The 14,982-nt window shown below is 36.1% G+C and overlaps 1 protein-coding gene across 1 annotated transcript in view; it reads left to right on the top strand.

The window, feature by feature from the left end:
- The window catches only part of mertka (c-mer proto-oncogene tyrosine kinase a), a 39,633-nt gene extending 27,432 nt beyond the window's left edge, over positions 1 to 12,201 (top strand). Inside the window, exons 9-19 of the mRNA XM_067421637.1 lie at positions 133 to 268; positions 2,861 to 3,002; positions 5,274 to 5,362; positions 5,444 to 5,539; positions 5,627 to 5,707; positions 6,479 to 6,571; positions 6,775 to 6,893; positions 6,993 to 7,102; positions 7,512 to 7,671; positions 8,288 to 8,424; positions 10,910 to 12,201. Coding sequence (XP_067277738.1) covers positions 133 to 268; positions 2,861 to 3,002; positions 5,274 to 5,362; positions 5,444 to 5,539; positions 5,627 to 5,707; positions 6,479 to 6,571; positions 6,775 to 6,893; positions 6,993 to 7,102; positions 7,512 to 7,671; positions 8,288 to 8,424; positions 10,910 to 11,354 — 1,608 coding nt within the window. The 3' untranslated portion in view covers positions 11,355 to 12,201. The remainder of the gene's footprint in view (positions 1 to 132; positions 269 to 2,860; positions 3,003 to 5,273; positions 5,363 to 5,443; positions 5,540 to 5,626; positions 5,708 to 6,478; positions 6,572 to 6,774; positions 6,894 to 6,992; positions 7,103 to 7,511; positions 7,672 to 8,287; positions 8,425 to 10,909) is intronic.
- Positions 12,202 to 14,982: the final 2,781 nt, after the last annotated feature.

The raw sequence follows: 14,982 nt of genomic DNA, 5'->3' as shown, positions 1-14,982 counted from the left end.
GTCACATCACTAACCCATACCATATTAGCTTGGACCAGCATGCGGATTCACACTGGTCTATGCTAGACTTTTGATTAAAAAAATAAATAAATCACATTTTGTTGTAAATCTGTGTGAATGTGTGTGTTTCAGATTCACAGCATCACCACAGAGGCCGCAGTCATGCTGCAGGCGTTCAACACCACATACAGTGTGGAGGTCGTGGCCTGCACTCAGAGCGGATGCGGGACCAAAAGGTCACGCTACTGGATCTTTGTACCAGACACTGGTGAGCGGATGCTAGAACATTCCTCTGGGTTTTAACATTATTAATAAGATGTCATGAAATATTGTAATGCAGTGACACTGCAAGAAATATACTTCAAAGTATTTGATTATGCTTTTGCTGTGCTTTGTGTTTGTTTTACTGCTTTCTGGAATACTAGTCAAACTATTAGTTAATGGGGGCATTCAGCGGATTTCAACCACACAGTATCATTATTTCTGTTACAGAAATAAAGTCAGTACTAGGATAAAAATTATAGTTCAGATATGAACACTGATGTCTATGGTAGCAAATAAAACCAGCTATGCTTTAATAAGTTACTTGACGCTTTAAATAAAGATTGTATCAATTGCATTGTTACACCAGTAGGTTGCGACAAGTGACTGTTAAAAATGTATTTGTCATTGAATCATTCATTCAAATACATTCTTAAATGATAATTAAATCAAATAATTTGTTTAAATAGACTGCAGCAATTAACATTTAGTCAGAACCTCTAGTAAATGTTATTTTGTTTAGTTGTCTATTCTGAATCCTGATTCCCTATTTATTTAATTTACTTATTTATAATATATTTTAATTTATAAAATACATTTATACATTTTGATATATACACCGATCAAGCATAACTTTATGACATTATGGTGTTAGGGGTTAACAGCTTATGACCCAGGACCAGTAGTGAAGAAATGAAGACAGAGTCAGGATTCCAATTAAATAAAAGAAAAATTTACTTAAGAATAGTTTGCAGTTTCAAAAGCAGAAGCCAGCTTCAAGTCTTACAAGGAGTTCGTAGGCCACGCTCCCTCTCTCACCGTCTCGTTGCCTCGCCCTATCGTACATACAATTGTCCCAACAGTTATACCGTTTTCAAGGTCTTATCCACGTCATTACTGCAATGTGGATGGTTCTGATTGGCTCAGAGACAATGCACAGTCATGGTAAATTTTCACTCGAGTCAGTTAATCTGATGCACGTTTCCACTGACGTGTCACTTGTTGACGCTTTCACCCCAGAATTAGGCCTGTAGTGACCTTCCAGATCTGGAGCAGGCGCCAGCTTGTCCAGAACAACAAGTCCACCCATCGCTTAGGGTGCCCATTGAACACCATTCTGATCTGTAACATAGAATATTGCGCACATACACAGATACAAAGTCTCTCCAAGGTTGGAGCTGATTAAGCTCCAGTTTTAACTAGTTCTTACCAAAACATACTGATAACATGTGCTTTCTTTCAGTGAGAGGTACACACTAGTACAGGCAATATTCATCTTGAGTATTTAGTGTTTCAGTAAAAGGAAATATAAAAGGAATAAAACATAATAAATTAAGTGAAAGACAAATCCATATTCCATATCTGGAAGCCGGGCTAAGTGAGCAAACGCTGTTCCTGCACTCCTGACATGTTAGGGGTGTGTGATACCTCAAATCCAAACACATAACCTTGTTGCCAGTGTTTAGTGACACATCACACATCTCTAGGCCAGACCCTCAGTCACTCCTCAGAGACCAAATACACACTTTAGAAAACAAGAAACAAAGCAAAATCATAACTGGATAGAATCATTATAATAATATAGGATAAATATTGATTAAAGTTTTGATTATGAAGTTAATTAGGATATAAATATATACAGGTATATTGAAGCGGCAGTGGATTTCAAAATCCCCCCTTCAATGCTGAAGTGAGTAACACTGATGATCTCTTCATCACGGCACCTGTTAGTGGGTGGGATATATTAGGCAGCAAGTGAACATTTTGTCCACAAAGTTGATGTGTTAGAAGCAGGAAAAATGGGAAAGCGTAAGGATTTGAGCGAGTTTGACAAGGGCCAGATTGTGATGCCTAGACGACTGGGTCAGAGCATCTCCAAAACTGCAGCTCTGGGCTGTTCCCGGTCTGCAGTGGTCAGTGTCTATCAAAAGTGCTCCAAGGAAGGAACAGTGGAGAACCGGCCACAGGGTCATGGGTCAAGGACCTTCTTAAGAAATAAAACACACACACACACACACACACACACACACACACACACACACACACACACACACACACACACACACACACACACACACACACACACACACACACTGCAGCAAAACTGAATTAGTGCAAACCGTTTTTTACTGGAAGGCAACACACTGAATGATTATCTTGATTTGCAAATTAATTGCAGTGAATACATCCATAGTTTACCATAAGGAACATTTCCGGTTGGTTATCAAGTTAAAAACCTCTTTAAAAAAATGTAGATGATTAAAACAAAATAGTCTTGCAGCAGCCAGGAGGGATATTTGTTGGGAAAGAACCAAACGCTAATGAAGTTAAATCTCTTTTGTGTGATCTTAACATTGTGGACAACCAAAGAGGGTCACGAACAAAGGACACATCACCTGTTTGATGAATGACCTCAAGCTGTTGAACTAAACTCTGGGCTAAAATGCCATCAGTGAGATTTAAAGAATAGAGGATAATATTAATACTACTATAGTGTTTAGTATCCTGCTGACCTTTGTTAAAAGTACATATGCCAGTCTTATTGTTTATGCTTTTGTTTATTAATGGTGAAGTGCATGCATGTGTGTTTTGCTTTCAGAATCGCCTGAGTCTCCATCCTCAACGCCAGTTCCCAAGCGGCACGACTCTGTCTACATTGTGCTTGGAGTGGTATTTGGTTTCTGCCTGTTGATCATCGTGATGTTTGCTGTTGTGTGGTTGCGCAGTCACTATTTTTTGCCGTAAGTGTTTGTAATTTCTCCTTTTATTTCCTTTTTTTTTTTTTTACTGTCAACATGAAATCAAAATCAGTTTGGATTACCGTACTTGAACACAATTTCCTGTTCTTATTGTGCGTGATTCATTAGTGTATGTTATTCCAAAGAAAAACTATTTAAAATAAAAAATTTTGTTATGTTTGCTTCATTATGAAATAGCTGTTTACACCATTCCGGCATAACATTATGACCACTGAATGTGACGTGAATAACACTGATTATCTCTTCATCACGGCACCTGTTAGTGGGTGGGATATAGCAAGTGAACATTTTGTCCTCAAAGTTGTTGTGTTAGAAGCAGGAAAAATGGGCAAGCGTAAGGATTTGAGTGAGTTTGACAAGGGCCAGATTGTGACGGCTAGACGACTGGGTCAGAGCATCTCCAAAACTGCAGCTCTTGTGGGCTGTTCCCGGTCTGCAGTGGTCAGTGTCTATCAAAAGTGCTCCAAGGAAGGAACAGTCGAGAACCCGGCCACAGGGTCATGGGCGGCCAAGGCTCATTGATATATGTGGGAGCGAAGGCTGGCCCGTGTGGTCTGATCAAACCGATGAGCTGCTGTGGAAGAAGGTGGCCTGGTCTGATGAGTCACGTTTTCTTTTACATCACATGGATGGCTGGGTGCCTGTGCATCGCTTACCCGGAGGAACACATGGCACCAGGATGCACTATGGGAAGAAGGTGGAACCAATACAATATTAGGTTGAAATATTGGTCATAATGTTATGCCTGATCAGTGTATTATGGAAGCTTGTTTCCGTCACAGAATGAGAAATAAAAAAGGTAACCGACTTTTTACTGTACCTCACAATTTTGACTTCTTTCCCTCGCAACTTAGATTCTTAATGTTCTGAGAAAAAAGTCATAATTGCAAGGTTTAAACTAACATCTTAAGCTGTTTTTTCCCCAGTATTTTTCTTTTTTGTTGGCTATATGTTATTTAATTTACTTTACTTTTGACCGTCCGTATGGATTTTGTTTTGAAAGACATTTAGCACTTCATTTTTTCACTCCATTTCATTGCTGTAATTGTTGTTAAATATCAGTTTGCTGTGCAATTTTCAGACTACAAATCTGAAAAACAAGGGCTATTTTAGGGACCAGAGTATGTTCATCTTATTAATGTACTTGGGACAAGAAATTGTAGGCTTCAGGAAAGAAAAGTAGGGGGGAGGTTGCAGTGCTTGGTCTGTAAAAACAGCATGGCTTCTTAGTAAAACAAAATTATGGAGGACAGAGTTAGCCAAAGCAGTGCTGAGCAAAGAGCTTCAAATTACCTCTGGTTGTTTTCAAGTGAGACTAACAACAACATCCCGTTTTCAGCATACTCTGGAATCCTTGAACAGCCTCTGGCTGACTGTACCGATAATGAGCAGTGGGGGTTGTGGTAGCTTTGCGGTTAAAGATCCACTAAGTTACTAACCAAATGTTAACTATTCAAGGTCCCTTTTCAGGACTCCAGTCTTCATCTACAAAATGACTGCAAAGGAGGCAATGTAATTTGAAGTCTAATCTGCCAAGAAAACTGGCATGTATTTAGACAAACCAGGCTTAATGAAAAGTCTGTTATATGTGAATAATAGTGGCATAAATACACACAATTATTAGTGAATAATCAGAATGATGAAAATTGCATGTAAACAGGAGTGAAAAGGTTTGCTTGTCATGTAAGCATCTTACTGCGATGAAAGCCCTGACTGATTATTGGAAATAATCACATTATTGGTGCACATGTAAACATAAGTCTAAATTATCTAGTTAAATGTCAACTCTTATAAGAGATTTTTGATTTAATAAATACTGAATTTAAAAAAATCACATTATGGTCGAATTATCCTAGTTCATTTTAGAATTCAGTTGGGTTTTTTTTCTTTCTTCTTCTTTTTGTTTTGTTTTTGAATGTGTATTCTGTAGCTTCTCCATTGCTGATAAGACCGGCTTAGACCAGCATGAAGGTTATTTTGCTGGTTTGTAGTTCTGGTTTTGTGCTGATAGAGCTGGCTGTCGACTAGCACTAGAAGCCGGTTGACCTTGGAGTTCCTGCTGGTTTGTGCTGTTCAGGGTCAGCTATTTCACCAGATTTACTGTAATTTAATGTCAGCTTTTCTGCCTGAAATTTAATGAAATCCATGTTACAGTTATTAATTAGTGAAATGTTAAATGAATGATTTTTGTTTGTGTACTGTGTGGCTTTCATGTTTGTGTATGGATGAATATATCACTGGCGCCCTCTACAGGTGTTTGTTTGGTGCTGATGACAAACTCACTCCTAACGTTGAGTTCAGACCTCAGAGGTCCTACAACCGCTCAGCCATCGAAATCACACGTATGTCAAGCATTGGTAGCATTTTTCCAAACACTTGATAATATAAAGTTTTATAGATTATAAAGCATTTCTTTGTTTTAGTTGCCAATCTGGGCATTAGCAGTGAGCTTCAGGCCAAACTCCAGGACGTGATGATCTTAAGGAACCTGCTGACCATCGGTAAAGTCCTCGGAGAAGGTGAGGACACAGTCTGGTGTTGTGTTGTGTTGTGTTGTTTTGCAGCTCATGCCAGATGGATTTAATGACCTGACGTCTCTTCTTTAGGTGAGTTTGGGTCTGTGATGGAGGGGCGTCTCAGACAGCCTAATGGGACCTCTGGGAAAGTTGCTGTTAAGACCATGAAATGTAAGTTTTTAATTTCAAAGGAGAAAATTATTTTAATTTGCATATTTCAGATTAAGATGAAGGTGGATACTTTTAATAAGTGTTTAATTTAAAATTATTTGTTTTATTTTATATTATATATATATATATATATATATATATATATATATATATATATATATATATTTAAGATATGCATATTTTATTTAAAATTATTTTGAAAGTATTACAATTATTTTTTATTTAATTTTAAAATGTATTAGTTTTATTTATTGTTATTATTATTATTATTATTATTGTTATTATTATTAAAATTTTAAAGTTGTACATAATTTACAATTATTGAAAGATTATTATTATTATTATTATTAAATTGTAAAATATTTACAGATATAATTATTCGATATTATTATTATTTATAATATTTTTTTATATTTAATTTTAAATGATTTGGAAATGATTACATTTATTATTAATAATTATTATTTTATTTAAAAAGTATTACATATTTTATTTATTTATTATTGTTATTATTTGAATTTGATTTTTTTTAAAACATTTATTATTAATAGTATTTTTTTTAAAATAGTTTTTATTTTATTATTGCATATTAATTATTGCGTTATTACCATATTTGCACCCAGATATTTTTATTTTATTTATATCTTACAGCTATAGATCTTTACAATGGTCTGCGAAGGCACTAAACTTGTATTGTATGTGATCTCTATATAACTAAAAGAGAATTAAATAAAATGTATGAAATAAAGCATTACTTTTGGCCTCTTTCAGTGGATAACTTCTCCCATAGAGAGATTGAAGAGTTTCTGAATGAAGCTGCTTGCATGAAGGATTTTCACCATCCTAATGTCATAAGACTCTTGGGTAAGAAACATGCATTATAATCATTATAATCAAAATATATAATTTACATTATAATCTCTATTTTACTCAAATAGAGTAAAAACATAGTAAAAACTGATAATATTAGTCTATCATGTTTAAATCCATAACATGTTCTGGACAATATTATCAAAGCATATCCCTCGGTCTTTATCTATTGCTATAATGTTGATTTGTTCATGTAGGTGTTTGTTTAGAGGTGGGATCAGGACACTTTCCTAAACCAATGGTCGTGCTTCCCTTCATGGAGTACGGAGACTTGCATAGTTTCCTCCTCCGCTCGCGTCTCGAGGAAGACGGTGTGGTAAGATGCCAAGCAAGCAGCATTATTATTCATCTACATTATTATTCATTTAACTGTGACGTTATCATAGTCTAACAGGATTCGGTGTTGTATTTCCAGTTTCTCCCTACGCAGATGCTCCTGAAGTTCATGATTGACATCGCTCTGGGAATGGAGTATCTCAGCAACAGAAACTTCCTACACCGGGACCTGGCCGCACGCAACTGCATGTATGAGTCCTGAACTTATTCTGGCCTTTTAAATCCAGCATTCAATGTGTTGTGGAGGCCGGTTACCTATTAATGTTAATAAATCTTTCATGAGCATCAAATCCTCATCAGAATGATTTCTGGAGGATCTTGTGACACTGAAGGCTGGAGTAACGATGCTGAAAATACAGCTTTAATCACAGGAATAAAATACATTTTAACATATATTCACACATAAAATTGTATTTCACAATATTACTGTTTTACTGTATTTTTTACTGTATTTTTTGTCTTGTATTTTGAACACAAGACTTTAAAAAAAATAAAAATAAACCCCAAAAATGTTAACGGTAGTGGATTTTATTACTGTTTATTTGAACCTTAGTCTCAGTGTTAGTTTCAAGCATTTTATGTTTTTTGTTTCATCCAGGTTGCGTGACGACATGAGCGTGTGTGTTGCTGATTTTGGCCTGTCAAAGAAAATCTACAGTGGTGACTATTACAGGCAGGGCCGGATAGCCAAGATGCCTGTCAAGTGGATCGCAGTTGAAAGCCTCGCTGACAGAGTCTTCACCGTGAAAAGTGATGTGGTAAGAACCGTCATCACAGCCTCTTCTTAGCTCTGGTTTATTCAGAGGATGTGCTGTTTTTAGTCTCTACAGCTGTTCGTAACGTCGTAGTTCCTTTTATTTCACACAAACTGTTCATTTTTGAAAGAAGTATTTAATACAACTAATAAAAAATACAGTAAAAACTGTAATATTCTGAAATATTATTACTGTTTAAAGTAATAGTTTTCTATTTAAATATCTATTAAAATGTAATTTATTCCTGTGATCAAAGCTACATTTTCAGCATCATTACTCTAGTCTTCAGTGTCACATGATCATTCAGAAATCATTCTAATATGATGATTTATTATCAATGTTGAAACAGTCGTGCTGCTTCATATTTTTTGTAAACTGATACATTTTTCAGCATTATTTGATTAATATAAAGTTCAAAAGCACAGCATTATATTTTTGACCATTTTAATGCATCCTTGCTGAATTAAAGTATAACAATCTTAACTTTAACTTTGCTACAGGAAATGTCTGTTCATATGACACCGAGCTCTCATTGATAAGCTTTAGACCATAGTCAGGAGTTTTGATGTTTGTTGATGTGCAGTTGTGAATGTTTATTATCTCTTAATGTCATGTTTAGTGGGCATTTGGAGTGACCATGTGGGAAATAGCCACTCGAGGCATGACCCCATACCCTGGAGTGCAAAACCATGAGATTTACGATTATCTCCTTGATGGAAACCGACTGAAACAACCGAACGACTGTCTTGATGAACTGTGAGTTTTTAAAATGTCTGTCATGCCTACCTACCTTTTTTTTGGACAAAAATTGTATCCAGTCCAAAACTTGGTTAACATGAAATACGTTTTTTATCTATTTACATTTTTAAATATACATTACCGCATGTGTTAATGTGCATAATTAATTCGTATATTATTCTTAAAGGCAATAAAAGTTTGTTCTTATCAAAATAGAACCGATTTATCCATCAGAAACAACTTTGTTTGCCTTTTCAGATATTACCTTTCATGATGTGTGTAATGGAACTGTTTGTGAATGTAAAAGGTCGGTGAAGTTTTAAAGATCAAAATGCAGGATAAATGGAGATATTTTCTCCCAAATGAAAGAAGCGATTCTGAACTGCCTGAAATGAATTGTTACTAAAGTCAGTGTGTATTTCGAGCTTGTCTAAATTAAAAGTCATGCATTATATGTACATTTTTGGTTACTCAATAAACATATTTAATTTCATTCTCATTTAATTCATAGTCAAGAGGAAAGACTAAGAACAGGATTTGACACGTATTATTTAATAAAGTATCAGGGTTATAATAGTTCACTAAAACCATTTAAAAAAATCTTCATTACTTCTCTGAAGCTTTAGCTTAACCTGATTAACTAACTAAACGGAAATACAACATAATAAAAACTAAAGATGTTTAAAAAAACAATACAAAGTTAATTGACCTCGCTCATTTTTGCGCTTGAACGGTTTATGTAATCCTTAAATGCTCAATTAATGCATTACAATTTATCTAAACTCTTAGATTTTAGTTGACTTAATCTATTGTAGATTTAGTTGACTAAAATTGTATAATATTATTCAACTAAAACTAAACTCACACCAAAAACTATTCAGGTGACTAAAATATCACTAAATGGCATTTTAGTCAAAAGACTAGGACTAAAACTTAATAAAAATTTGCTGTCAAAATGAACACTGGCTGAAATAGAGATATTTCTGAATTTTCATTAATTCAGCACAGTTAGCGGACTGATGAGCCATTTGTTGGAGTTTTTGGAAAGTGGTTTGTGTTAAATGAAATATCTCCCTTAGATTGCCTTTAAATTTGAAAGCTTGCAGATTTTTTTATGCTCAAACCACTTGAACCCAGAATGAACCAGATGCTAGTTCAGAGTCAGTGCTAGTGCCAGTTCAATGTTGGTTCGACTGATGACCCTTTTTAAGAACCGGTTTGCCTTTCTTTGGTCTAGATCAGGGGTTTTCAAACTTTTTGTGTGTGTGGACCACTATTTGTAATCAAAAAATTTTGCGGACCACCTCATAACACATAATAAAATATGTCTACACACAGTCCAGCCTGAATTAATCCACACCTCTAAATAGGCTTACTAGCACTAACACTATAACTAGTCCTCACATCAGTACAACAGGCTTGTTAAAGGAAAGTTAACTGCACACAACGGCTGCCACATATTTCATTTATTTATTTACTCAAGCGCCCTAATGCTAAATAGCTTTCGCAGTATTTTCTCTTCACCCTCCTTTTCTTTGTTTTTTTATGATGAATCTGGCTCATAGATGCATCCGACTCTCTGTCCATCTCTTCATTTTTTGTAAATTCTGCCTCTGTCTCTTTTCTCTTCAGAGAAACCGTTTCTATCCACCGATCCATAACAGCACTGAACTTGAATTTCCCGGCCGAGTAATCGCGGCTATTTTAGTAATCGCACAATAACTTGACAATTTAATACAAATGTTATATCAATATAGGCCTACACATTCTTTTTACTTTTTATTTTTCAATGGCAATTTCCTGGTAAAATGAAGGTAAAAAAAATATTTTACTTTATTTTGCCTTCACACGGACGACCTGCAGTACCCTCATGGACCACTAGTGGTCCGCGGACCACAGTTTGGGAATGACTGGTCTAGAGTCTCATGTTTCTCAGTAACACTAGCAATGCAGCAGGAAACACAAACACACCAGGCTTGTTCGAGATGCATCTGCGCTGCGCAGACTGATCAGCATATGATAAAAGCAAAAGAGCAAGTCAAAAGCTTAAGGAATTTCATACGGCGATCGGTCAGCACAGCGCTGATGCATCTCGAACAAGCCTTCCATCAACGATGGTGAATGTTGCGTTACTATTAATGCACATGGCTTTACTATCCTACATCGGCATCAAAACAGCCAATCCAACACATTTGTGCAGCTCGCCATAGTTTGTATAGATGAAGATTACAGTGAAGCAGCTGTTCAAAAATACCAGTCACAAGTTTGTGTTCGCAACAGTGGCGAGGCCCCAAGCCGCTTACTTCTAGACCAGCAATGATTTGGTGCTACTTAAGAACTACTTTTCCTGGTTCAGAGCTGGTGCTTTGGGTGTGGAAAGACAAAGAACTGATTTGAAACTAGGCTCTGGCTCTGGCTCCGAACCAGCACTGCCTTGGTGGAAAAGGGGTATAAGTAAATCTGATCCAGCTATGATAATGCATCTTGTGCTCTGGTGTTTCAGGTATGATATCATGTTTAGCTGCTGGAACGCAGATCCGGTGGACCGACCCGACTTCACACAGGTCAGGAAGAGGCTGGAGAATCTGGCAGGAAAACTTCCTCCGGTGTCCAACAGGAGGGACATCATCTACATCAACACCAGCTTCCCTGAGGAGGAAGACAACGAGTTACCCGGCATGGCGACAGAGGGCCCTGTGCTGACATCCTCACCCTCCTGCAGCCGCCAAACCACGGACACATCAGTAGTTACGGCGGACGTTCACGAGAGCACAGACGCAGAGGACGACCGTTACGTTGTTGTCATATCCATGGGGGACCATGCGGCGAGAACTGCTGTCGATACGCCACTATTAAATCACAGACTCTTAGAACAGGACAGTGTCGAAACGGTCGGGAACGTGTCGGGGACAAAGCAAACATCTAGTGACACGACACGTTTGCTCTGATGAATTTAAAATGCTTTAGACTTTTTTGGGTGGTGTTCAACTACAGTGTGCCTTTTCTGCATCGACAAACTGAATATGGTCAGAGAAACCGTGCCAAACTCACACCATCGTTTGAGTTCATGTCATTGTGATGGGCAGGACGGCATACTCAAACACACAGATCAACGTTTTGAAAGCACCACAGAGACGCGGTTACACTTTACAGAGGAATAAAGACATTAATGCGTCTGTATGTATATTAATGGGATAGTTCATCTAAAAATAAATTTTCTGTCATTAATTACTCTCCCTCATGCCATTCCACACCCATAAGACCTTCGTTCATCTTCGGAACACAAATGAAGAGATTTTTGATGAAATCAGAGAGATTTCTAATAATCATGGGACTCTAGTAGCTTAGCTTAATTTTATTAAGCATCACAAGTGCTTTGTTTAGCACAAAAAAATAAAAAATATCTATTTAAAAAATAATATTATCCAAAGCGTCTGCACGGAACAACTTCTGGTCTAGAGTCAACACAACACGCATGTGTATTCTTGTAAATAGAGCAGTAAATAATGTTTTTGATTTTTTTGTTGCTCAAACAAAGCACTAGCTTTAAACCACTGGAGTCGCATGATTACTCTGTTGATGTATTTCCTGTCTTTCTGGACCTTGAATGTGTAAGTTGCATTGCTTCCAATGAAGGGACTAAAAGCTCTCGGATTTCATCAAAAATATCTTCATTTGTGTTCCTTACGGGTTTGGAACGACATAAGGGTGAGTAATTAATGACACAATTTATTTTTTGGGTGAACTAAGTCCTTATGTTGAGTTAGAAAATATTTTGACTTAAAGTAACGCACATCACAGCAATAAATTTTATTTATATATATATATAATATATATATATATACATACATACATACATACATACATACATACATACATACATACATACATACATACATACATACATACATACATACATACATACATACATACATACATACATACATAATACAAACCGTGTCTAAACCACATCTGTATGATTTAGATTTATATGAGATTATTATAAATGTGCTTCAGTCTGATCTGTTGAATAATCTTAGATAGAAAAGTCTAACATTATGATTACATTCATTAGTCTTTTAAATGTTTGTGGTCAGTAAGATATTTCTTCTTTCTTTTTTGTTGTTGAAATTAATACATTTATTTAGCAAGGACTCATTAAAAGGATCAAAAGTGACATTTATAAAATTATAAAATAAGTTTATATAAAATAAATGGTGTTCTTTTGAACTTTCTATTGTTGAAAAATTCCTGAAGAAGAAAATAAAGCAGCACAAATGTAATCAGAAATGATTTCTGAAGGATCACATGACTGAAGAAATTCAGCTTTGATCACAGAAATAAATTACATTTTACATTATATTCAAAAAGAAAACTATTTTACTGTATTTTTGATTACATAAATGCAGCCTTGATGAGCACAAGACATGTTTTCTCCCCAAAATCCTTTAAAAAATCTTACCGACCTCAAACATTTGAAAAGTAGTGTACAGTATGTCAGTAGCTATTGTAACCAACTTCCAATTTCATGAAGTGCAGAATGACAAATGAAGTGCAGTGTAAAGAAAGCCTTATGGCATGTTTGACCTCAGACAGTCTTTCGGACCCTAAACTCGCCCGGTTGACCTTGTCAGAAAGCATGTTAACGCACAGACCGCAAAACTGTGATGCTACAAATGTTATAAAACAAGTATTTTTCAGAAGTGAAGAGGAGACGGTTTCCTTTTGTAATGTAATAGTCTTCTTAAGTGTTATGAAAATTAAGCTACATTGTGATTTTATTTAGTTTTGTCATAGAATCCGATTTGTATATTAGAAATGCGTTGTGTAAATATAAAGGACAAGCTCTTTTTCTAGGCCTGGTGTTTTTTTACATTTTAACTTGGACGTTAAATTGACATGAAGGAAATCTATGGGAGAAATGTTTGAATGTTGTATCAAGTAATTTTTATTACTGTACCTTTTGATTGAGGTACAATAGCAATATCTATATTAATTTGAGATTGCTATTAAAGTGTGAAATGTATTACTGCCATTATGAACAATATCTTATTAAATACTTTTAACAAAATAGCATTAGCTTTGAGGTTTTGTATGAATTGTTTTTGGCCCTACATGAAACATGTATGAAGCCATAAATGTTAACTTGGACTAGCCTACAGTTTAAATGAGCCATTTAATAATAATCATTTACCATTAATATGAGAAGGTGTCACTCAGAAATGTTTAGTTTGCATAACACTTAAAATGTGTTGTTTACTGTGAGTTCATCAATTGAAAACTATCACAATATAAAGAAATTCAAGGTGCAGTGCAAAGCCTAAGTTTTAAAACGTATGCAGATATTATTTCACCTCATTAAAATCTATTAGTTGCAATTAAAGGAAGGAAATCTGTTTTATTATGGTCCAAGCACGAATGGTGCGATGGCACCTATTGTATCGGTTTCCATCGGTCCCTCTAGCGCCACAAACTGTCCAAATTTTAACTTACATTTATGTTTATAACTTGTGAACTATAAGGGTTGGAAACAAATATTTTTTTTTCTTCCCTATAATTAATTGGCTCAAGAAACCTGTGACGTCATTTTCCGTCATGAAAATGTTCCTCCAAGACGGTTTGTCTGATTTTCACCAAAATCAGATCATCTTTAGACCATGCAGGCAAAAAGTTATCAAAAGCTTTTTGATAAACCCAACCGTTCTTGAATAACGTTCAAACAAATTTGATGAAGAGAACACCAAGTTGGATACAAGGCTGTATCTCCGCATCGCTTTACCGTATTCAGACCAGACTTGGTCATGACCTGAGGCTACATACTGTGTTTGGCTATTTTTGCTTATAACTTCTGAACGGTTTGCCAAAAAATGGTATCGTTGGATTTGGGGCAGCATGCGAGTTGAATGATAGCTAATTTTGTGGCCATTTGAATTTTGTGGTAAAATGATGTTTAATTAATACATTATGTATCGTCACAAAATGCAGTGCGGGCTCATGGTCTGAAGCACATGGTGCAGGTGCACTTAAGGAGTGACCAAATCCACTTTTGCTAGTTTAACGACGGGACAAACAGTCTGTGCACCAGGCCTAAAAGTGCGCATGGTTTAAAAGTGTAGTGCATGTTCTCTTAATGAGTCATGGGTGTAATTTTGGGCGTAACGTGCAATAAACCAATCAGAGTCTCGTCTCCCATTCCCTTTAAAAGCCAGCTGCGCTCGCACCATGGCGGATTTGCAATTTACATAGTGGAATTTGCTAGTGAAAAGACTGAAAGCTTCTGGGCGCGAGTTATCTGGCTACCACCAGACCAAGCCCAAGCTTAAGGCTACGTTTACACGTGGGTGGCTGTTTTCATAAACAGACATTTTTCTCTGGTTTCAAAAATAACTGTGCACACGTCAGTTTTCAGAAAAGTGTGAATTTACATGTACCCGTCCCGTGTATATATACCTTCATGAGCATGGCAAACCTGTAGGTGGCGGTGTAACAAGAAGATCAAGCCCACTTCAAGCCAATCAGAATCCCGAAAATAGTGGTGACGTGGACTGGTTCTTCGTGTTGGAGGGAGAAGTTGTT

The sequence above is a fragment of the Pseudorasbora parva genome, chromosome 17, assembly GCF_024679245.1.
Source record: "Pseudorasbora parva isolate DD20220531a chromosome 17, ASM2467924v1, whole genome shotgun sequence".
In the NCBI taxonomy this organism is placed as follows: Eukaryota; Metazoa; Chordata; class Actinopteri; order Cypriniformes; family Gobionidae; genus Pseudorasbora; species Pseudorasbora parva.
The sequence above is the reverse complement of the archived record's forward strand: the minus strand, read 5'-3'. Positions and strand labels throughout refer to the sequence as shown.